This window comes from Seriola dumerili, unplaced genomic scaffold (genome assembly GCF_002260705.1).
Source record: "Seriola dumerili isolate Sdu_G_001 unplaced genomic scaffold, Sdu_1.0 BDQW01000242.1, whole genome shotgun sequence".
NCBI classification, from domain to species: Eukaryota; Metazoa; Chordata; class Actinopteri; order Carangiformes; family Carangidae; genus Seriola; species Seriola dumerili.
Genome location: NW_019174497.1, coordinates 3,968,007 through 3,989,851, shown reverse-complemented (window position 1 = coordinate 3,989,851; position 21,845 = coordinate 3,968,007). Strand labels below are relative to the sequence as shown.

The window sequence follows — 21,845 nt, the reverse complement described above, 5'->3', positions numbered from 1 at the left end:
AGTTTGGCAATGTTCAGATTCATTGAACTACACATCCAAACGTGCAAAGGATTTGTGAGTTCAAAGGTTATTTATTGATTATTAAGGCAAAGCAGAACAACAGCAACACTGCTGTCATTTGAACACAAGTAACTGAAGAATTATTCATGTCTTCTCAGTGCAGGGCAGTAGCATAGTTGAACATAGTTTATTTCAAGTTCAGGCTCTTGTTCCTTTCTTCAGTCTGACCACGCAGATTCTCAGTGGCAGTTTTGACATTTAGGATGACATTTCTAATCCTAGACATTGCAGCGACATCGTGCACAGGAACACATAAGAGTTGGAAAGATCACGTTTTAAAAAAAAAAAAAAAAAAAAAAAAAAGTGATTCGGACTCCGTGTATAGATATTCAGTCTTTATGAGAATCTAATCTAATGACTAATGCCACCATTCAACAGAAGTAGACCATCAGCATAATTTGTTACCGGTATGTATGTGCAAGATTTGACCAAATTAACAAAGGCTAAAATTATTTATTTATTTACTAATTGATTTAATTCTTTTAGTCTACTAAAATGTTTTTTTTGTTTAAAAAAAACAAAACAAAAAACCCTTGACCCGGACAAAGATGAGAAGTTTTTCAACAGCACGTTACTTCAGAAATCACACTGTCGGGTGTTTTCCAGCTTTCGTTGTGCGCGCTCCCGAGAGGGTCAGGTGAGGCTCGGAACAACGCGGAACCGGAACAACAGAGAAGTGTACAGTCAGAGTGAGCTGGTGAGTTGATGCCATGTTTCTTCCAACTTGTTTTATGTTTATGTGACCGAGCTGTGACTGTGGAGAGGCGGACAAACTGAGAAGTGACAGAACCGCAGTGAAGACAGGCGGCTCAGAGCTCCAGGAAACACTTTGTATGCAAGTCCTACATACTTACATACTACGAAGCAAGTTAAATACGCGGGACTCGTTTCCATTTCTGGCTTTACTGAGCCTAACATTGACTGGATATGTACTACGAAGCTGGTTCAATATACTCAGGATGTGTTTTTATTTTGTTATGTGGCTCAGCTGAAAGTAATGTCAGGCTGCAGTATTTGGGCTGATCCTCTCGAGTTATCCTGCTCCGGAGCAGGTTTTGGAGTTCAGCATAAATTGGGGATTTACCCACGATAAGAGGTGAACTCCCGTCGTAGGACTGAAAACCCAGAGTTAAATGTGAAGTTACCTCAATAGACTCATATTCTGCTTCGTGGTACATGCTTCTGGGGGGTTTTTTTGTTTTCAGTTTTGCTTTTTGTGATTGGTCTAGCCGTGTAGATTTTAATAGCTTGATGGTTTATCAAGCTGTTTACAACTAAGAATCTAACTAAAATGAGATGTTTTGATATCAGACACACAGGAAACCAACCACACACATCTGATTTCATGCTTTTTCACCTGCTACATCATGATCCAACATTCACTGTGTTTTCAATGGAATTTTCTTATGCTTAACAGTTTATACTTAGACAACAACTGTTGCTTATTATTCATACCATGCAAGCAGGCCTGCTGACTGAAGGGGGTGTGGCTGTGTTTGTGGTTCTCCTTTGCACTCATGCAGTAATGTCATCAGTAATACTGTGTTTAAGAACAGTGATACTGATGATATTAATAGAACATGTGGTAGAGTGTAGTAACTAACATCTAGCCTAAAACACCACATTCTGGCATGTGATTTCTAATATAACTTTGAATTTTCTTCATAACTTATGATTTTGATCTGTTGTATTTATGCCTTGTGGCTTACCCAACAGTCTCTTATTCATTGGTTTATGAAGACACTTGGCAGCCAAAAGATCAGTTAACACAGTGTTCACTATAGTCACACACAGAGCAGTCAAATCACAAACATCTGCCGCTGCCTCACTGTAAATATTTCTGATATGTTGCAGTACTTTGTGCTATGGCTGAATCCAAGAAGGATTCTCACATTTCTTTATACTTTGTCATAAACTGTAGTTATTATCATTGGCTGATAAAGAAAAATGACTACAAAGTGATGCAAAACATCTTGCGTCACTGCACCTACCAGCCAGAAGCCTCTTCTCGGTCAAAGTTTTCAAAAAAGCACCAAAGAGGCTCTCAGACTGAGAAATAAAATTCTCTGGTCTGCCGAAATGAGGACTGACCTGTTTAGCCTCTATTCTAAGTATAAAGTTTGGAGTTTGTCCCTCCTGTAGGTTTCTCCCATCTCCAGACAAGATTTCTGGAGCTCAGCCAGAGTGACCATTGAGTTCTTCATCACTACTCTTAACAAGGTGATTCTCCTCTGACTGCTCATTTTTTCCAGGCAGCCAGGTCTGGGAGGGGTCCTAGTTGTTCCAAACTTCTTCCATTTAAGAAATATGGAGGCCACTGTGCTATTGGGAACCTTCAATACAGCAGAAATCCTTTTGTAGCCTTCCCCAGATGTGTGCCTCGACACAGTCTTGTCTCTGCAGGCACTTCCGTCCACCTCAAGGCCTGGTTTTTGCTCTGATATGCATTGCCAGCTGTGAGACCTTATATAGACAGGTGTGTGCCTTTCCAAATCATGTCCAATCAACTTAATTGACCACAAGTGGAGTCCAATCAAGGTGTAGAAACAGAAAGATGATCAAGAGGAATAGGAGACACCTAAAAAAAGTGTCATAGCAAAGGGTTTGAATACTTATGTCAATGTGATATTTCAGTTTTTCATTTCTAAAAAAAATTCCAAAACTTTAATTGAGAAGGCAAAAAATGTTTATTTTTATTTTGGTTGGCTGGTTACCATGGCACCCTGCTTAAAAGTGAGACTTAAAGCTCAGGTTGATCCTAAAGGTCACTGACTAACCCACTAATAAGGCTTATTGATACAGGATGAGTTAATATCCTGGGCGAGACTGATCTGGGATTATCACTGATAGGTTTAATTAAGATAACTATTACTCGATTATTTTCCACTCACTTTGTAACTGTTGTGATTATGTTTGTTCCTACAAGGAGATTAAAGCTTCCAGAGACAGTGAGTAGTGAAACACCGTGTCCTATCCACCAATCTGTCCTCAATACAGTCTGACTGTCAAATGAGTGTATGCTAATGTCATTGCCAAAATATTTATAAACTACATTTTGGTCCACAAATTTGTATGACTTAGTTGAGTTGAGCTGGTGAGCTGGTTATATACACTGAGGAGATAATGAGAGGCAGGTGTGTTGGCAGGTGGAGATGATATTAGAACAAGTATATTTAGCTGCAGCCACATCACTGAACGTGAAAGAAGCTGGTTAGAGTGAGACGTAGTTTGGACGCTGCAGATGACAATGGGTGTGGTTTGAAGCGGGTGTGGCTTGTAGGGTGCAAGGCTGCAGCTGGTCTCTTCTCTGTGGGAGTGTAAACAGGTGGGTGGTATTGGTGGGAAAGTCTGGGGACATCTGGTGGGCATATGGAGAAACAGGTCTGTAAAGTGTCTCAGACACACCAGGGGGAAGTGAGAAGTGTCTAATCGAATCTAACTATTCACGAAGAACGTGGCTTGGGAACGATGAGTTGATCTGTCTGTCCCTTGTCACCTGCTGTTCAAGTCGCAGCTCCATTCGTTTCTGTCTCACTGTCTGTGAAATCCCCATTAGTGAAAACCCTTTGCCATCAAGTTTTTCCCTCTCTTCAAGGTTTCTTCTTTATCCTTGAATCCGAGCTACTTCATCACAATGGACTGTGGCCTGTTGACTCGCTCTTCAAATTTTCCCTTGTGATGTGCATATTCATCTTCAACTGATTGGGGATCACGTTGTGATTTGTCACTGTTTACTGACTGTGACTTGCCATGATTCACTTCTTTCTTCAGAGACTCCATCAGTGATTTTGTTATTCCTCTTTGGTTGACTGATTTTCCAGAGAGTTTGTGAAAAGAAGATTTCACAGAAGCAGACTTCCGACCGGCGGTGTGGTCAGAAATGTTCTTTGTTGAGGTCTCAAAATGGCTGCGTTCAGAAAAACACATTCAGCTAAAAGTTGAAGAAAGTCGTGTTTGTCAGCAGGTGCATACGAAACTGCAAATGTGGTCAGAGTAAGGCAGATCATTTTCATGGTTTCTATAAAATAGTTAAAAAAAAAAAAAAACATGACTTTTAACTGGGCTATTTTCATTCTTTCTAAATATTCCCAGAGGGTGTGCAGCCTGCAGCTGAAAAAGAAGATTTGTACTCAGAGTGCCCATCACCATTAAATAAAGGTAAGAAAAACTGTTCACACGAGTTTGATCAAGATGATTATGCCTTTTTAATAGTGCCCCCATGTGTTAGAGGGAATTGTATGTGGTGTCTTCAGAGAAAACAGACTTTAAGCGAGTGTCGAAACAAACTAGACTGCATCCTTGTGTCCATGCAACTGCTGCCAGAACAAGTCACTGATGCCTAAAACAAATGAACTACTGACTGGCTGCAGCTGGTAAATTTCACTGAACAAAGGCAGCTTTAAACGGCTTGCAGATCCATATTATAGTATAGTTGACTCAGTAGTAGATATTTAGACACGTCTGCTCAGGTTGATACACAGCCAATAGAAAAAGAGGAAAGTGATGACAGGAGGCTTTAAGCTGCTGCTGTTGGACTCTACTCACATTCTCTGACAAAGAGAGGAACAGTAAACGCTGACTTCTGACGCCTGTTGTGTCTTCTCCTCTCATCAGGTGACTCAGACACAAAGCCAGATATGTCTGAGGACGACACAAAGCTGATGAAGGTGAGAGAAAAACAATTGTATCCTGATACTCCAGACAGATTTAAGGGCTTAACACACAGCAGGCAATGGAAAAGAAATATTCAAAGAATTCAACAGATAACTCCTGTAGCTGGGAACGTCTTCACCCCTTAGTACAGGTGGAGAAAGAGAAATGCATTGAGTCCCCTTTAGATCTTCAACACAATTTTTGCCCTTAAGTTGTCATCTTGAGTAATTTTAGAATTTGGACAAATTTCTGTCAGTTTGAGGTCATGATGCTTGATCGATCACCTCAATGATCAACGATCTGGCTTTCAAATGAACTGCTGGATTTTTGGCAGGTCAGAAATGTTGATCTTGTGTCTGCAGTTTGAGCTTTCCCAGGCTGACGGCATGGCTGCTGTCAAAGTATCTGTAAACTGCAGTGAGCTGATTTTAAAATTACTGCAGTTGTATTTTGTCCAAAGTTACAGTGTTCTTAGTATGAAAATCCCTTTTTTATGTTACTACTACTTATGTTACCACCACAGCTCAGCAAGGAAACTCTTTCCAGGGAAACACAAAAGAGGAATTTGGTATTAATTAGTCTGTAACTTAAAAATATCCACTTGATTTGTGGATCTTTTCATACTGCCGGGTTTGAAATGTTTGTGACCTCAACGAATAGATTTTAGCTTTTACTATTCACCTTTACGTTATGTGGACTACAGTTACATAGTTTTAGCTAGAAACATCCTCTTCAGATGTTCCTGAGCGCTAAATGCTACCTCTTTATGACTTTTGTGCTTGAATTAAATTTATTAAATTTAAATTAAACTTTTTTAGTTTTAGCTATTACCTGTCTTTTTTACTTTTTAAGATGTTGAAATTCAAGTCTGTTGCATTTTTTCTGGTTTTATATCATAATAGCCTTTCCCTACAGACGAATCTGCTGTGCTTCAAACCACTCAGACTTAATCTGTAAATAATTACAATGGCACCTTTAGAAATATATCACAGTGTCAGTCCACTCAGGCTCCACTTTCTCTCTGATGTGTACGCTGTGCTTCAGTGCAGTATGGACTGTGCAAGAATATTTGTTTGCTTCACTGAACTCAAGTTGGTTATTTATTGTAAAACAACTGATGTTGTTCTTCTGTGAATCACAGCCCCTATCAAGCTTCACACCTGAGCTGCAACCTGAATCTGCAAAAATCTCATACAGGTAATCAAAATCACTTTTACCTCCTTTCTGCACAGTTTTCCTCTTTTGAGCCACAGCTATTTCCTAATGTGCTCTCTGCAGTTTTGATGGTCTCATGGATGGCTCTTGTCCTCCTCTCTGGGTCCTTCCTATTTTTGAGAAATCCAGTAAAACACATAGAGAAATGAGTCCTTTACTCTGAACCGTCATATGAAGCAACATCAGTGTCTTATGACAACAGCACAGCTGGATCAGCTATCAGTTGGCCTTAACAGCTCTGTTGCATCTTTTGATGGTTTGGACTTCGTACATGCACAGTCCTGTAATAATAAAGAGACCCTGAACTGACCAGTTTGTTGCTTACACATGTTGTTCTTCGGTACAGTCCCCAAAAAAAACATGTAGTACACTCTCAGTCGCACCCCAAATGACAGACACACAGATTGCTGGTAAAGAGACAGGCAGCGATGATAAAAACTTTGACAGTCAGACACGTAAACTGGCTGGTGTCTTTAGTCACCAACATGCAACACAGACCGCCTTATAAGACATGTACGTGTGGGAGACACAGAGAATGTATAAAAATAACTCAGTTATTAATAGCCTATTTGAGACATGAATGCTCATACCAAACTCTGTTGTAGTTCCCCTTTCCATATTGTGAATAAGAAATATTTATCATTTTAATTATGAGAATGACTGACAGCTTCTTTGTTACACACTCGACCTAACTTATTGTATTATGTTGTGTGCAGAATGGAGTCAGTGAAACTTTTTAGCTAGTTAGCTAGAGAAAAACGTCCCTATAAAGAGGAAAGTTGTTACTGTTCATGTGTGTGGCACCATAGCCCACAGTCAGATATAAGTACATTTGAATCAGTTACTGAACTGAACTGAGCAAAAGAATCTTTTGAACTTCGGTCAGATATTTTCAGAATAAAAGCTCTAAATTAGCTTGAAATAAAGCATTTGCTACAAATGAACTTTCTCATGCTTTTATTTTGTAGGCAAAATCACCAAAGAGGAAGTGATTCTGTTCAGTAGACTGCGGTGCAGCCACGGCCTGATTCATGAATGCATGTGTCTGTCATCCACTCTGAACATGGATAAAAGTACAACAAGCATTCTTCATGATTCTCTATTTGGACATAAAAGCTAAATGTGGGACCGTCAGTCTGATGTCAAAGAAATCTGGCAGGCCAGATATTATTGCTGGAGGGGCCAGTTTTGGCCCAGGGGCTGCCTGTTGCCGACCACTGCTCTAACTTTATGTGTAGATGTAACGGGTTCATTGTGGTCATTCAGTCCTCTGTGTCCTAAAGGTTCAGGTTTCCTGGACCAGGTGGGTTCCAGTGTACTACAACTGGACTGGTGTTTGTTCTGACTCAGGAGGCAGACCTGCACTACAGGACTGTCCAATGGGATGACAGTCTCCTCCAATCAGCTGGCAAGATTCCTGCAGGGCCACTGTTCAAACTCCAGTGTCCTGAGGATGCTGTCTGTCAGCTCCACCTACCACACTGTGAAACAAAGGATGGTGAGCAAATTATTGTACTTTGTTAGAGCAATGATGAAACTCTAAAGTCAAGTATCCCCTGTAGGCTGCAGAGTCCCAGTCTCAACAAATATCTGTGCCAACACCCACATATGTCTAGCAACTGCCACAGCTCCCATTAAAAGCATGATGAGGTTTATCAGAGCTCACTGTGGTACACTTGGTTAGTTTTATTTAATTTGCACAGAGTTAATTAAGCATCAACCAGACAATATTACAGTAAAAATGGCAATACAACACATTAAGGAACTGTGAGGAGTTAAGTAATTAGTAGAACAGTGTAATTAAAATATTTAATATTCATGTTGATAGTGTCAGATACGTGATATCAATCTGACTGTCCCTGTTAAGAAGAATGCAATTTTGATATTGAGTAGTAACCTTTTTTTTTTTTCTTTAAATCAAACCACCTGTTCAACAAGCAACAAACAGAAAAGAGATATTTTGTCTGCTGTCTCCCATTGTGTTTTGCACAGCAACATTGCACTGATTAAGCTAATAACAAATTGTTATAGCCTTGCAATAATAGAGAATTATTACACCCCCAGAAGTTTTGTATGTTTGTACTTTGGCACACTATAGTAAAGTATTATTTACTGTCAGAAAGAAATTACATTTTAATGCAGTAGTGTCTATGTTAAATAGCATATTTAAATATTCAGTCCATTTCATGGCACACAGGTTTAGAGTTGCGGTGGTAAAAGAGCAAACTGAGTAGTCTTTCCTCTTTTCCTTAGAGCACTTCATGGCAATCTGCCCATCAAACTGTTTCAGGATAGTGCAAGAGGAGAGATCAGGCGGTCACTAAAATCATCAGGATTTATCATCTCGGGATCCTGAATATATTAAAAACAATTATTGTTTATTCTTTTTCATTTAATGTACCTTGTTTGTATTTTTTCCTTCCTCCTCGATTGGAATAGCCAGATCCCCCAGGTACAAAATGTATCTGTTCTGAAGCTCACCTGACAGACCAAAAGCAGTTTGACGTGCAGTACCTATTAATTTTGACCTTCCAAAAAACATGGTGGTTGTATTATATTTTATACCGTGTAAACCATCTTTTTAAAGGAGAATTTAAAAATGTAAATGACAGTTGTCAGGGTATAAAACCAATGATCTGTTGATCTTTGTAAATCAAGACTCAGCAGTCTAAGAATGGAATAGCTGTCAGTGCTGAAAAAAAAAATTGTTTAAATCAAAAACTGAATTGAATCATGACCTTAAAATCGAAAGTCAAATCGAATCATGGATTCCGAGAATCGTGACACCCCTACTAGATATAGAATGAAATGATCACTACCATTGTAATGAGGCTGTCATCAGTAAAACAAATGTTGAATGTCTCTGTGTTTACACAGCTAAAGACCATCTGTGTGTCGTCCACATCAGTGACGATGGAATGAGTATCATCAAACCGCTGGAGGTCACAGACACTCATGTGATTATCAAAGTCCCTCATCTCTCTGCCTTTGGTGTAGTCCGGTCTTTGGAAGTTCTGTGGAAATTTTTGGAGACTCCGGATCCAGTTGATGGCCATGTTTTTCTGTACCTCCGACCAATAAACCCACACACACAGATGCAATACATCAATGTGCATCTCGTGTCAAGCAACGTCCCTCTGGAAGAGGTAAAGACTTATGAAATGTTACAGCTTCACTTTCCTCCAAACTCTGTGATACATATTCAAAGATCAGTTACTCACCTGATAAAATAATAATTTTATTAATGAAGCTAAACAAAATCCAGGTGATTTAACAAAGATATACAAGAATTACATTACAAGGACTGTCAGAGAAGGAATGCAGTGGTGGTGGGTTTATCTTTTTCCTCTGACACCAGCGGACAGAGCCAGCCGACCCAAGAAGGCAGGAGTACAAATGAATGATAAAATTTGTGATGATATAAAACCAGCCTGCTGATTATCAGTTGAGCTCTACTGAGGATAAACTGTCTAATTAAAATGTCCCCACGTCTCTTTAAGGTGACCATAAGACAGTCAGGTTATGTGAACATTCCGGTACCTTCCAAATGCAAATTCATTGAAGATCGAAATTACAGTGTTCAGTGTCTGCCGACGGCCTATAAAATACAGCCAAAGGTGAGTATTTCAAATAAAAGGTTTTTACCTGCTGAAACAATTCATAAAACGTGTTTTAGTTTACTTTGGATACTATTGAGATACTGACACTGGTCCTACTGGTTTTCAGAAGTCAGAGTTTGACCTGGATTTTGGACCAAATTACCACCCAACGTTTGAGATCCGCCTGTCTGCAAGCACACAGCAAGTGACTATAATGGTCCAAGATGAAAACAATACAGAAGTCTGGAAGCAAGATGTTGACATTACTGGTAAAGTCTTCATGTACCTGCAGCATCAGTCCACCTGGTAGTACAATAGAAAAGAAGAGAATAGTGATACTAATTGCTTGATCCATGGTGCCTTTATTCTTGTTCAGTCCACTGTATAACCAGTTTTAATAGACCATGGCCAGTGTGTATAAAACTAATAAGAAATGGTTGTAAACTTTGACCTGTGAGTCAAAAAAATCTAAATGCACATACTGTGTTCGATGAATCACAGGTGGGATGGTTGGTAACCTCATTTTTCAGATCACCAACATTCACCATTAGTCATTACTGATTAGAGTATAAATATACATACATATTTGTGTGTGTGTGTACTGTATACAGTATTATGTATGCATACAGTACATTTTTATTGAACACATGCTTTTCCTGCTCAATTTATAGGTCTTGGTCCAGCAAGGATTCCAGGTTTCTGACATGGGCTCTGAGTGTCCCACCAGAAAAGAAGTTGCAGCCTGTTTGGACAGTGTCTGAACCTGTTTTACGTAGGCTGCTGGATAAACCGGGGCAGACAGCGCTGGAGTGGTGATTGTTACAGTTCTAAGAAAAGGATCACAAGCAGGTTCAGCTCTGATTGTTCCTGTCTGTGAGGGGGATTCATGCCTTCAACAGAGCTGAACTTAACATGAAGTGTGTATCACGGTATTTGTTTCGCACAGACACATCTTTAATTCTTACCTTTTAAACTTTTTCTCTAATTTTTTAAGAATGTTTGGTAAAAACCTTAAAGCACACCAAGCATGAATCAGGTTTACCTGTACTGTACTGGTACACATGACAAATTCAATATAATGTGTATTTCCACAGCACAAATTACATCAGCTCAACAATAGACTCGTGTCACAGAAGAGGTTTAATTTGGAGGTGGACCTCCAACCTGCCAAATTCATTCCTGTGCCTCTCAAAAATCTTCTGTACATCTCTGTTTGAGTTCTACATCAACACCATATTCTTGAGATTTAACTTTTTTGTATGTAGGCAGGAATTTGTTTCCTGTATTGTACATTATTTGTGCTGTCTTAAAATCACACCAGATCCATCCTTTAAATCGTGTGTCTCTAAAAACAGCATGTTAATGTAGCACTGAACGATACAGTGTAAAGCACTTAATGATTCAGAATGTGCCTTGTTTTTTTGCAGAACTGCAATGCACCTTGCCAACTTTACTCACACAAATATGAGGTCTCCTGCAGATTTTGTGGCTCAATATCACACCCAAAAATGTAATTTAATTAACTTTCATATCCTATACAGTATACGATATTAAACTTGTCTACTTATTACTTAATACACATGTATCTTTCACAATTTCTTAACAGCATAAGCTTGGTTTTGTTCGAATTAAAAGATCATTTGTGTCAAACCGTTTTGATTGACTCATCAGTCGTAACCATCGCTGAAAGCTGCTGCAAGTTCTGCCCATAACAAAAAATATTAGTGTCGTCCACATATAAAACAAATTTCAGTACCATTGATATCACAGATAGTCAGGTGCACAGTTAAACAATTTTTTTTGTAATTGTACCTCCGCACACCACCACAATGGATTTGAAACAAATCCATTAAGATGTGATAGAAGTGTCGACCTTTAGCTTTAATTCAAGGATTTTAACAAAAAATCATTAACTTTGGGATTATAGCAATTTTATACATAGCCCCTCCATTTTCAGAGGCTCAAAAGAAAGGAACAAGGAAAGGACAACTGACTGACAATCAGTTTCATGGCAAGGTGTGGCCTCTTCCCTTGTTTTTTCATAACAAATTAAGCAGTTGAAAGGAGTCGAGTCTGGAGTTGATTCCAAGTGTTGAATGTGCATTTGATAGTTCTTCATGGGAATTGTCAAAATCTGATCCAAAGAAAGAAACTTTAGGAGGGGCAAAATTAACAATTCGGTATGTTCTCTAAGAGAAGGAACACACTAGCACGCTAAGCAACACCAAGAGACCATGGAAGACAACCAAAGTATATTATCACAGAATTCTTTCCTTGGTGAAGAAAAACCCTTAACAACATCCAGCCTGGTCAAGAGCATTGTCAAGGAAGTAGATGTATCATTGTCTACAATCAAGAGTCATCATGAATGTACTGTAAATAAAGAGAATTCACCACAAAGTGCAAACCACTAGTAACACTCAAGAAAAAGAAAGGCCAGTTTGGATTTGGCCATTAAAACATCTTAAAAAGCCTACTCATTTCTGGAACAAGATTCTTTGGACAGATTAAACCAAGATTAAGTTCTGTCTGAATGATGGTAAGAGAGAAGTATGGAGAATGAAAGGAATGGCTCATGATCCAACGCATACCACATCATCTGTCAAACATGGTGGAGGCAGTCTAATGGGATGGGCATGTATTACTGCCAATGGAACTGGGTCATTGGTGTTTATTGATGATGTGGTTGCTGTAAGAAATAGCAGGATGAATTCTTAAGTTTATAGGGCTATTCTATCTGTTCAGATTCAGCCAAATACTGCACAACTGATAGGACCAAGGACAAAATTTTTTCTGTTAAATGGAGGAATGGGAAATACTCTTGTCTGTAACCAATTAAACATGTCTTCCAAAAAGGCATTTGAATGCATAGAATTAAAAATGTAGTCACTGGGTTTTGAGCTGTGTCCTTCAACACCAGCAAGGAGGGCCAAGGTGAGAGAGCAACAAGATTATGTACCAAACAGACAAACTCCCTGGGTAATGCTTTCCTGACCCAATCTATTTGTCACAGGTGTAAGTAATAGCATTAATGAAGGCTGTATTCCATTTAGATGAGCTACGTTCAGGGTCCTGGTAGTGGAAAGGCTTCCTTAATTGAGCAGAGACATTGTTAATGTCAGTGGTTGCACCTGGAAAAAAAGGCTCTATGCCAACAACGGTCTTGATTATCAGGACTATGTTTTTTTTTTTTTTGCATTCATTTTCCTCCCTTCCTTCTCTTCTGGTAGGAGGAGAGGGAGAAGAGGAAAGACACACAGGACGAGCACCCTGAGTAATGTGTGATATGTCGCCACCTATGGGGCATTTAATATCTCTACAGTGACTTGGGGAAGTATACTGCCACTTAATTAATTTACATTAATATGTCAGTGATTTTTTTTTTAATTTCATGGTTAGAAAGGCTTTGAACATACCTTGTAGTAAGAAATACGTTTAACGGACTCCGTGTGCTCCGTCCATTAGGGAAACTCATCACAGGACTGAAAACATTAACATGTATAAGCCGTGTGTGTGATCACACAAACATTTCTTGTAATAATTCATGAACAACCGTTAAACGTTTGTGATTATCTTTGTTTTTAGATTTGTTACCGTTATACAGCCGCGCCTTTAAGACGAAGCCACGTGACCTCGTCGGCGAGACGTCAGACCCGGAAGAGAAGCGCCTATCGTTGCAATGTTTTCATGGATGTTCTGTTTTCAGTAGAAATGGATATTTTTAGCTGGTACAATTACGCCAGCTGGACTATGAAATGGACCATATGTCCTCAGCGGGAGAAGAAGCAATCCAATTTCCTTTCGTATACAGGAATCTACAGTAACTGCCACTCAGGCTAAGTTAATTTGTAGTAAGAATAAGTAGGTTGACTCTTTCTTGTAAAGTGGAGTCCCCGCCATAATCTTGTGGATGTTTTGGAGTCATGCTTCACTGATGATTTTTGCAGTTTCGTAATACAAGACGGGCACATGTGTAGCAATTCATCTCCTGGACTGAGCTAACAGTCGTTTGACCTGATAACCATGATGGCCTTTGGAGCAAGGGCAGTTCTTCTCAACCTGAGATACACTTTCGGTAAAGCAAGCTCCTTTGCCAGAGTCAGACTTACCCAGAGCTCCGGGACATGTTTTGTTAAAAGAGGGAGGATTTTAACCCAGATACCCAAGGTTACACTGCTATGTTGGGGTGCAGTGAATGCAAGTTCATGTGCAGTTAGGTGCCAGGAAGCCACTCTTCCATCCCTGAATGCTGACAGAAAGTCTTTAGCCAAGGTCCAAGTGCACAAAGTTATATTTTTCCTTCGCCTCAGCCTCCGTGCATTAGTTCTATTCCTCAAATTTGGCCCCCTTCTCCTTCTCTCCCCCTTGGCTCTGATGTCCACACGCTGGGCATCTCGCTGGCTGGACGCTCTGCTGTGGGTGACTGAGAATTCTGGTCCGGCTTTTATCAAGCTGGGGCAGTGGGCCAGCACCAGACGTGACATCTTCTCTCAAGAGTTTTGTGAACGCTTCTCCAGACTCCATGTCAAGGTACGCCCCCACTCCTGGGCCCACACCAAGCAGTGTCTCCGGAGGGCCTTTGGGGAAGGCTGGAGGAAGGTTTTAGTCTTTGAGAGCAAAGAGCCGGTGGGTTCGGGATGTGTGGCCCAGGTGTACAGAGGATGGGCCAAGGCAGACCAGGTGGAGGACCCAGACTTCCAATTGCTGGTGGAGGAAATGGAGAGAGAAGACTTGCTAGAAGCCTGGGAGATCCCTGGTTTTAGAGGAATGGTCAGGTCTCTGTGGCAGCTCTGGAGGGGGAGTGGTGAGGAGGAGGGCTATGAAGAGAGAAGCTACCCAGCTGGTCAGCATGAGGAGTGCAGCGCAGAGAAGGAGCGTCTGATACCTGTGGCTATCAAGGTCAGTCTGACAGTAGCAAGATAGCCTGTTTAATCCCTCCAAATCTCACATTGCCTCCATGTTAAGTAGAGCACGCTGTAGTGTATTTTTTCACATCCTGCAGTAGATGTTTATAAATTGTGTCTGGTGCATTTAAGGTGGTTCATCCAGGCATCAGGAGGCAGGTGGAGATAGACCTGTTGCTGATGAAAGCAGGCAGTTGGCTTCTGCACTGCCTCCCTGGACTCAAATGGCTGAGTCTGTATGAGATAGTGGAGGAGTTTGAGAAGCTCATGACCAAACAGGTGGGATTATTATTATTATTATTTTCTGTAGCACAAGTTTCTTGTGTTTACCTTAAATGATATACATGTATATATATATTTTTTTTCTTTTAATTATTTTTATGTATTTTTATTTTTTATGTCTTGATAAATGTCAGTCTGGAATCATCTGAAAAGAAAAAAACATATTACATTGACAGCATGAACAGTCTAATCCCGTCGCTGATCTAACTTTTATTGCAGATTGATCTCCGCTTTGAGGCCAGGAACATCGAGCATTTCCGGGATAATTTCCGTGATGTGGATTATGTCAAGTTCCCAACTCCCTTACGACCATTTATCACCAGGACAATTTTAGTGGAAACTTTTGAAGTGAGCACAGAAGCATTTAAAATCTATGAAAAATGTTGGTGATAAACTACACTGTAAATGTAACGTGTTATCAAGATACACATCAGAATGACAAATGCTTACTTCAATAACTATTGAACTACTGTTTTGTTTGGCAAACTCAACCTATCTGGCACAGTGCCTGGGATTCCTAGGAAATATCAATTGTTCTGGTTGAAATAATAATATTATTATTATAATGTATTATCATAAATAAGGCCAACATTCTCCAATTTATATTCAGCCCTTTTTTTCAGGAGAGCGAGCCTATTTCTAACTACCTGAGCTCCGAGATTCCTCAGGGGGTGAAGCAGAGAATAGCCAGGATGGGTGTAGACACCTTGCTGAAAATGGTGAGATACATAATCCACTGGCCACTTTTGGCATTTGTTCATGTTAATGTTCTGTTTGTGAAATAATACTGTGATTGTTTCTACACTTCTGAAGACATTTATCTATTTACCTGAATGTTATCACATGATTAGAAGTACTATTTCCTTACTTATCCATCTGTATTCCAGGTCTTTGTGGACAACTTCGTCCACGGGGACCTCCATCCTGGGAACATTCTGGTCCAGTGTCGGGGGCCTCTTGCTGATTCCAGGGACAGTACTGGTATCACAGGGGAGCCCCAGGGTAAGACCACCCTCACTGACTTGTGGGATACGGTGGTTGTCAGTGTTAGACCAGACCCATGTCCTCTCCAGTTGGTGTTGCTGGACGCCGGCATCGTAGCAAAGCTCAGTGACCATGACCTTGCTAACTTCAAGGCTGTCTTCACAGCTGTGGTGCTGCGGCAGGTAATGAGAGAACGGCCACACAGTAGATTAAGAGTTTGTGCTGGTACTATGGTTCAGTGAATAGAAAGACAGGTCAGATTTCACTAGTCTACGTACACTGGTTTTTGATCTGGACCTGGTCCAGTGTGGTCTAGGTGTGAAAAAAAACTGGCAAATCTTTCTTTTTTTGCATTTTCACAAATAGAATAAAGGTTTCACAAATCTGAGACTATGTTTTTAAGAGTCTCTCTGGCTTCTCTGCAGTAATCTAGTCCAGATTTGACCAGTCTAAGTTTTGTGGTTTTTGAAAGAGACCTGGTCCAAAACAATCTCACTTCATAGGAATGTAGCAGAGCATATTTTACAGCTTGTTTACACATTTGTAAATTTCCCACTTTTCCATAGCAAATCCAATCTTTAAGTCTTCAAAATGCCTCTCAGATAGAAAATGTATATGTATAGAACAAGTAAGGAATGGAATCTGAAATCTGAGCAAACGCTCTAGTTTGGACTAACTGTACTTGCCACTGTGTCTTTGATTTCCTTTCTTCAGGGTGAGCGAGTAGCAGAGTTGATTTTGCATCATGCCCGAGCCAATGAGTGCCAGGACGTGCCACAGTTTAAGAAGGAGATGGCCCAGTTGGTGGACCATGCCCTCAGTAATACCCTCTCTCTGGGAAAGGTATTAAACCAAGATTTGTGCTTTCTTTTTGTGTCTGGTTTGTGTTTCTGATGCAGGGCCACATGAGGATGGCTGCCATCATGGTCATGATTGTTATGTTACTATTTGCAGCTGTAGAGGACATTAGAAAAGAAATCGTCTTTTGCCATCCTTCTGGTTGTTCTTACAATAATACAGCATTGTTTGATATTCATTTCCTTCAGTTTCATTCTTGTATTGTGGTCGTGGTTCATGTGTTCTCTATTATGATTTAATATTGCTGTCTTCCTTTATTATTGCAGTTTACTGGTTTCCTGTCATCACTGTCCTTGTGCAGATAGAAAACTGAAGTGTAAATTTAGACAAATTTGATTCAGTACTACTCATCCTCATATATTTATATGTTTATATTGTTTTCCAAAGACCCAACCATTTTTTTTAGTTTATATAGGCTATAGATGGTTTAAAAAATCAACATAACGCTGATAGATTTCTCTCTCCCAATATCCACTTTGGCAAATAACCATCCATCATTTATTGCAGGTATTTGTGTATTCAAAATGTCTAATTGGCCGGTGACAGTGGCTAGTGACTGTAGGAAATATTGATCACTAATTACTATTGATGTGTTTTGTTGAATGCTATTTTGTTGTGTTTATAGATCCAAGTGGCCGACTTGCTCTCCAGAGTCTTTGGTCTGCTCATCAAACACAAGGTAAAATATCTGCAGGTTATATTCATTGTGTGTCGTTTTTCTCAAATAAAATAGCCTGAAAAGTGATTTGTGTGCAGTCAAATACCAAGTTCTGGGTTTTGCTTGTTACGATAAGCATGATTTGTCATTAAGGTTTAGCTTTAAGAAGTGGTCAAGAGAAATGGTGTAGGTTGCTAGGATACTGCTTTGTGGAGGTCACTGGTTTATGCTTTAAAGAACAACAGTGACCACAAGAAAGTCAAGTCTCTTTTCTCTATTACCTGAGAAGTTTACCTAAGTATTTGAAATGTTGTAGTGAAAGGTCTTTGAATCTGCCTTATGCAGGAAACAGTGTACTGATTGTTTGTAAACTCAGTTTGTCATTAGAGATATTCGGTATATGTATGAACAAGTCTGTAAGTCTTAGTCTTCAGGCTGAACTGACTATAGTGCACTATTATTGTCAGTGACTGAATCCGCTGCTTTTTGTAGTGGAGTTCCCCTAACGGGTGACCAGAACACATTTGTCAGCTCAGTTGTGATATAAAGTATGTCACTTCCTGGTTAAAAGAATAAAAGCTCATTGACAGACCATGATGTGATACTTCTGTTGCAAATAGGTGGTTGCTGATGTATTAACCTTATAAACACCGTTCGTATAGTCCTACTTTAGCACTAAACTTTACCGTTTTAACCATTAACAGACTTGAACTTAAGGAGTACTGAATGTCTTGGCTGCATGAACAATGATGCTTCCGCTTACTGATGTTGCTACTGATTGTTTTTTCTAGGTGAAGCTGGAGAGTAATTTTGCCTCAATTGTGTTTGCCATCATGGTGCTGGAGGGTCTGGGCAGGTCACTCGATCCGAACTTGGACATCTTGGATTTGGCCAAACCCCTGCTGCTAAAGAACTATGCCTCACTGCTCTGAGACATTCTCACAAACACGCATGACAGATCAAGCACACTATCTGTGCTTGATCAGCTGTGTTGTGCACTTGTAGGTGCACACACACGTAGTAAATCCTATACTGTATTGTACATCAATAGATACAGTAAATGTGTATATCCTCCTAATGCCATGACGATGGGTTGTCTTCAAGGTTACAATGCAAGATTCCACTGTGGATCACAAGATCACAGTCTCATCACTACATTTCAGCAATGTTGATGCCATAAATACCTCAGTGAGTTTTACATTGGTGGGTATTTCCACATTCATCACTGTTACTTTTTGACTTGAATTTTGTCATCTTCTGTCTGGTTGAAGTATGAACATTTCACCCACTGAAATGAACTTCAAGGTACCTCTATCAGAGCCTAATGAATGACAGCGTGTACGCTTTACATGAGGCACCACTTGTAGTTTATTGAGTGCTAATGGATGAGTCAGACACAACGGCAGACACACAGATTTCATCAGAGACCATTTGTAGTGATTTAAGATGTAAAACAAAATACTGCAAAACCCCTAGTTGATACTTAAAAGCATATTTTTACTTTTTAATGACTAATATTGATCTCAGGATGTCTATCACTCCATCTTTTATTGCATCTTAGATAATGTCTAATGAGCCATATTTGCTTTAGTGTGAATCACAATGTACTGTAACATTTGTTCTTACACACCACATTGACAGTGAAGTCTTGTGAAGCTAAATGTACTCACGACTGACCCATGTCTAATAACTTTCCATCAAAATAGTGGGAACACTTGAATGATACATATCAATAAAAAAGGGACTCAATGCTAATTGAAGGTTTTCTTTCCTTTGCTGCTTCTAGTGACCAGTTGTAAATTTTCTAACCCTTTTAGTGAGGTCGACTGACGCAACTTCAAGGCAGAAAATTTACTACATCAAGGGAACGGGATCCATTAATTTACAATTTTATTAAATCTGTCAATGAAAAACACAGACAAGAGACGCGAATCTGTCAATGTCATCAGGAAGAACAGTCAGCATGGCTGAAAGAGTGAGATCAGGAGGTTTTGGTGCAAAAAAACTCATCACATACCCTTTATTGCAAAACTGTTGATTTTTTTTTCATCACCATCAGAGCCCAGACAGAGCAGCACTGTTCAAGTAAGGAGGGAGGGGAGAGGTGACAACTGTGTAAAAAAATCTTTTCAATAATAATAATAATAATTATAATTGATAATAATAATAGTAATAATGACAAAAGAAATAAAAACATCTCTAATAGACAAACACAATCACCTCAGTATAAGACGAGATTCTGTCACAGTCACAACAACCAGAGAAAAGTTGTTTTCTTTTTTTTTTCCTCTTTTTTTAATGAATTAAATAGTTTTTAAAAATATCTCACCATTTACTTATACTCATCTTTTTTTTCATTTATTGCGAAAAATAGGCAACTGGACTAATCGTGATGATGCGAGTTTTTGTGTGTCTGTGTGTGTGACAGAGAAACAGAGATTAAGTGGAGAGATATAGTGGAACGTCTTGGAGCGTTGGCACTGAGAGCAGCAGCAGTGTGTGGCGATGCAGTACTCTCATTCAGCCACTGGGTGGCACGGTTCAGTCTGAACATTCCTCCAGGACCAGCTATGGCGGCCGTTACCTCCCCCCCCCCCTCACTGTACCAGAGGAAGTCAAGTTCTGCCAACAACAGCCTCTGTGTTTTTGGAATGATGCTTGTGTGTTGAAACTTTGTCCACGGTCGCTTATCGGCGTTGCCAGATCTCAGTTCTATGTACAAAGGTTTCAAATCCCTGAAGGACATCTACAAAGACAAGTGCAACCTCCATGTGACCATCCCCTTTCTGGAGAAGCTCAGGGATCAAAGGGTCCCTCTAAAGGGGAAAAAAGGGGGAATAGTACCAATCAAATCAGGTAAACGTGCCACAGCAGGACTCAACAGAATTGTTCTGGGGACTAAAAGTCAGGAATGATGGCAGAGGACCAAGATTTAGGAATGTCAAAATCTGAAGGGGCAAGGGGTTGTAACACAGTGACCTTCCTCAGAGGGGCACCAAAATATCCTAACTTAATTCTGTCTAACAGATTGTCCAAAAGAGGGGATGAAACAGGAAAAAAAAACAGCGAAATGCACAAATAAAATAATGCATCCATCGTCCATTTGTCATATCCGTTCATGCTGATCCATCAGTCTCTCCATGCATTTTAAAAATAGTCTTTAAAGACCAAGCAGTCCTCCTCCATATTAAATGGATTATATTTTTGTTTTTGTTTTTTTTTTTTGCTCATCCCGGACATCTATCTGTCTCTGTCAGAGTGGCAACTGTCAGTGTGGTGCCCCCTGGAGGACTGGCTGCCCTCCAGTTCTCTGTGGTGGCCCCCAGCAGGAGCATGCAGCTCATTTAAGGGGGGGAGGAAGTGGGGAACCAAACAGGTAAAGAGAAGTTTTTGGGACTGGATTCTTGGAAGAAATGAGGGTGTAAACGTTTAGTCCAATGTGGGTGCTTCTTCCACAGCAGGGTGAGGGAGGGAAGGCGGGGCTACTGGTCTAGAAAGAGAGGAAAAAAGGGTCTGTGTAGGCAGATCTTGTGCACAGGCACATACGCTCATTCTCTCACACAATAACACACACACACACACACACACACACACACACATTTGTCTGTCTTTGAGGCCCTGGCTATGTAAAAGGTCATGGAAGATGGAGCTCTGGGCTGTCTGCGCTGCAGCTGGGTTTCTCGTTGACTTTTTCTTTCACGTCACTGAAAAGATCAGCAGCTGTCAGTGGCTCCAGACTGGATCCAAACAAGTTAAACTGAAAATTTGGAGGAGATAGGTGGGTAGATGAAGAGGACTGGCTGACATCTTGACGGCAGAAGAGAAGAAGACAGCACATGTCTTTTGGACAGAGCCTGACTTCTCCCTCTTACGGTGTGAGCAGCATCCATCCTCAAATGATCTGATTCTTTTTTCGGGAGATGTTTAGGAAGACACAGCTACTACGTCAATTTATCTCCATAAGCTTGTCTTTACATTCCTTTTGGGAAGAGATGGAGGGAGCTGTGTAGGAGTTACACCTATAGTCAGATAAGCATGTAAGGGTGCATGTGTGAGATAGGGCAGGAAAGATGAAGTCTTTCTCATCTACTCTGACTGTTCCAGCTTCTCTCCGTACTGTTTTTCCACAGGCTGCCACCAGGGGGTGATGTGTGGGCTAACTGTTGGGGGACAAGGGGAGGAGGATGTCTGATCAGAGTTTGTGGCTACGAGTTGAGCCAGGGGTGGTTGAGGCATTCGCCGGCCGAGGCTCTCTTCTCTGGCACCATCTCCAGCATTGGCAGAAGGAAGTGAGTGAAGTGTCCGGCGTCTTCGTGCGACCAGCCGTACTTCTCCACCAGCACGTCAAACAGGGACCACGGCTTGAGCTTAGTGATGTGCCGCAGCTCACCTGCAGAAGGCGAAAGGGAGCAGAATCAATAAGGGCACAGGAGGATGTGGGGAGAAAAGAAAATACTTAAAGGGTTAGTTCACCCAGATTTCAAAAAACATATTTTCTTCCATAAAGGATAAGGCTGGTGATATTCTATATATTTCCTCATTGTCAACAAATCCCAAGAGAAACAAAGTATTATCTGTAGCTTGTATGTTAGCTATAGTTTACTCCTCTGAGCCATAGAGCTCCACTGTTGT

General features: G+C 40.4%; 3 protein-coding genes across 5 annotated transcripts in view; 2 read left to right on the top strand and 1 right to left on the bottom strand.

Moving 5' to 3' along the window:
• Positions 1-691: 691 nt before the first annotated feature.
• Positions 692-11,177, top strand: LOC111229708 (NACHT, LRR and PYD domains-containing protein 1b allele 5-like). Of its 3 annotated transcripts, none has more exons than XM_022756153.1 (9): positions 692-757; positions 4,153-4,218; positions 4,675-4,727; positions 5,855-5,910; positions 7,212-7,426; positions 8,806-9,074; positions 9,429-9,545; positions 9,655-9,796; positions 10,199-11,177. In XM_022756153.1, exons 3-9 carry the CDS (start codon positions 4,698-4,700, stop codon positions 10,228-10,230), a joined length of 861 nt encoding a protein of 286 aa, XP_022611874.1. In that variant the 5' UTR covers positions 692-757; positions 4,153-4,218; positions 4,675-4,697; the 3' UTR covers positions 10,231-11,177. The 3 variants fall into 3 exon arrangements, with proteins under 3 accessions (XP_022611874.1, XP_022611875.1, XP_022611876.1); XM_022756154.1 differs by lacking the exon at positions 692-757 and adding an exon at positions 768-891; XM_022756155.1 differs by lacking the exon at positions 692-757 and adding an exon at positions 2,203-2,280.
• Positions 11,178-13,186: 2,009 nt separating this feature from the next.
• adck2 (aarF domain containing kinase 2) lies at positions 13,187-21,418 on the top strand. The gene is made up of 8 exons (XM_022755949.1): positions 13,187-14,426; positions 14,564-14,710; positions 14,933-15,061; positions 15,337-15,432; positions 15,601-15,879; positions 16,412-16,540; positions 17,181-17,234; positions 18,005-21,418. Exons 1-8 carry the CDS (start codon positions 13,551-13,553, stop codon positions 18,143-18,145), a joined length of 1,851 nt encoding a protein of 616 aa, XP_022611670.1. The 5' UTR covers positions 13,187-13,550; the 3' UTR covers positions 18,146-21,418.
• srpk2 (SRSF protein kinase 2) overlaps positions 21,404-21,845 on the bottom strand; it is a 46,840-nt gene continuing 46,398 nt past the window's right edge. Inside the window, exon 15 of the mRNA XM_022755948.1 lies at positions 21,404-21,603. Within this exon, the coding sequence (XP_022611669.1) occupies positions 21,419-21,603 (185 nt within the window). The 3' untranslated portion in view covers positions 21,404-21,418. The remainder of the gene's footprint in view (positions 21,604-21,845) is intronic.